Here is a 912-nt window from a genome sequence, read left to right on the forward strand (position 1 = left end):
AGCTCCCGATGTTGCTTGCAGTGGTCACTTCGCGCAGCCACCACCCTCTCACATCCCATCTCCTTGCATCTCTTCCCACCTCCGTGCCTCTGACACATTTGTACCTCTCCTCCGGATCTAGCTGGAGCCGCACAATTGGGGTGTAAACAGCGACGCCCGCCTCCGTGGCTCTTGCAGAAATCTGTCTTACCAACTGCACCCTTGCTGCAGTTGGCAGCGACACAACGACGACCACCTCCATGCTTGATGCAATGAATGGAGCCGTCGCGAGCGGAGCTCGTGCACCCGGGAAGCATACATCTCAGACCTCCACCGTGGTTGATGCAGAAGTACGAACCGCTACGGATGCGCCTCTCGCAACCAGGCATAATACACGTTATGCCGAGAGAAACGCGCCCGGAGTTGCTGTACGCCAGATTGTTGCTCGTGAAACTGGTCATTTGTGACATATGTCGAAGAACCCTGAGAGCGGATTAATATGTATACTTTCTAGCATGTAAGAATCAACCGACCTAATTAATGCGACGGCCAACATCCGATCCCAGTGAGATCATCTTACCCATATGATATGGGCCATATCACGTCATCAATGGCGACTCATCACCACGATTCCTCTAATTGACAACCAAACCCGTCACTTTTCTGTCATATGTGTGCGTGTCCACAACAATCAATCATGCTTCCTCGTCAAAAGAGGAAATAGTGCATGTCAAATCAACACCTCTTTTACATCAGCATATTCTCGTCACTTTCGGCAGGAGATTCCTGTCAGGGATCTCTCCCCAGGGTATGCGCTCGAAACTCGGCCAGCCGCTCAAGTGAGCAACAGCTGACGAATCAGCGGGGACTTATTCTGTTTCGCCTCGAGCTTCGATTATATGATGCAGCTTACATCAAACTTTTCATTTCGTT

At 50.9% G+C, this 912-nt stretch overlaps 1 protein-coding gene across 1 annotated transcript; it reads right to left on the bottom strand.

The window, feature by feature from the left end:
• Positions 1-104: 104 nt before the first annotated feature.
• Pmar_PMAR000495 (hypothetical protein) lies at positions 105-440 on the bottom strand (the record flags this gene model as incomplete). The annotated part of the gene is made up of 1 exon (XM_002771142.1): positions 105-440. A coding segment is annotated over one exon (336 nt), but the record flags the coding sequence as incomplete, so codon positions are not given.
• Positions 441-912: the final 472 nt, after the last annotated feature.

This window comes from Perkinsus marinus, assembly GCF_000006405.1.
Source record: "Perkinsus marinus ATCC 50983 genomic scaffold scf_1104296963534, whole genome shotgun sequence".
Lineage (NCBI taxonomy): Eukaryota > Perkinsozoa > Perkinsida > Perkinsidae > Perkinsus > Perkinsus marinus.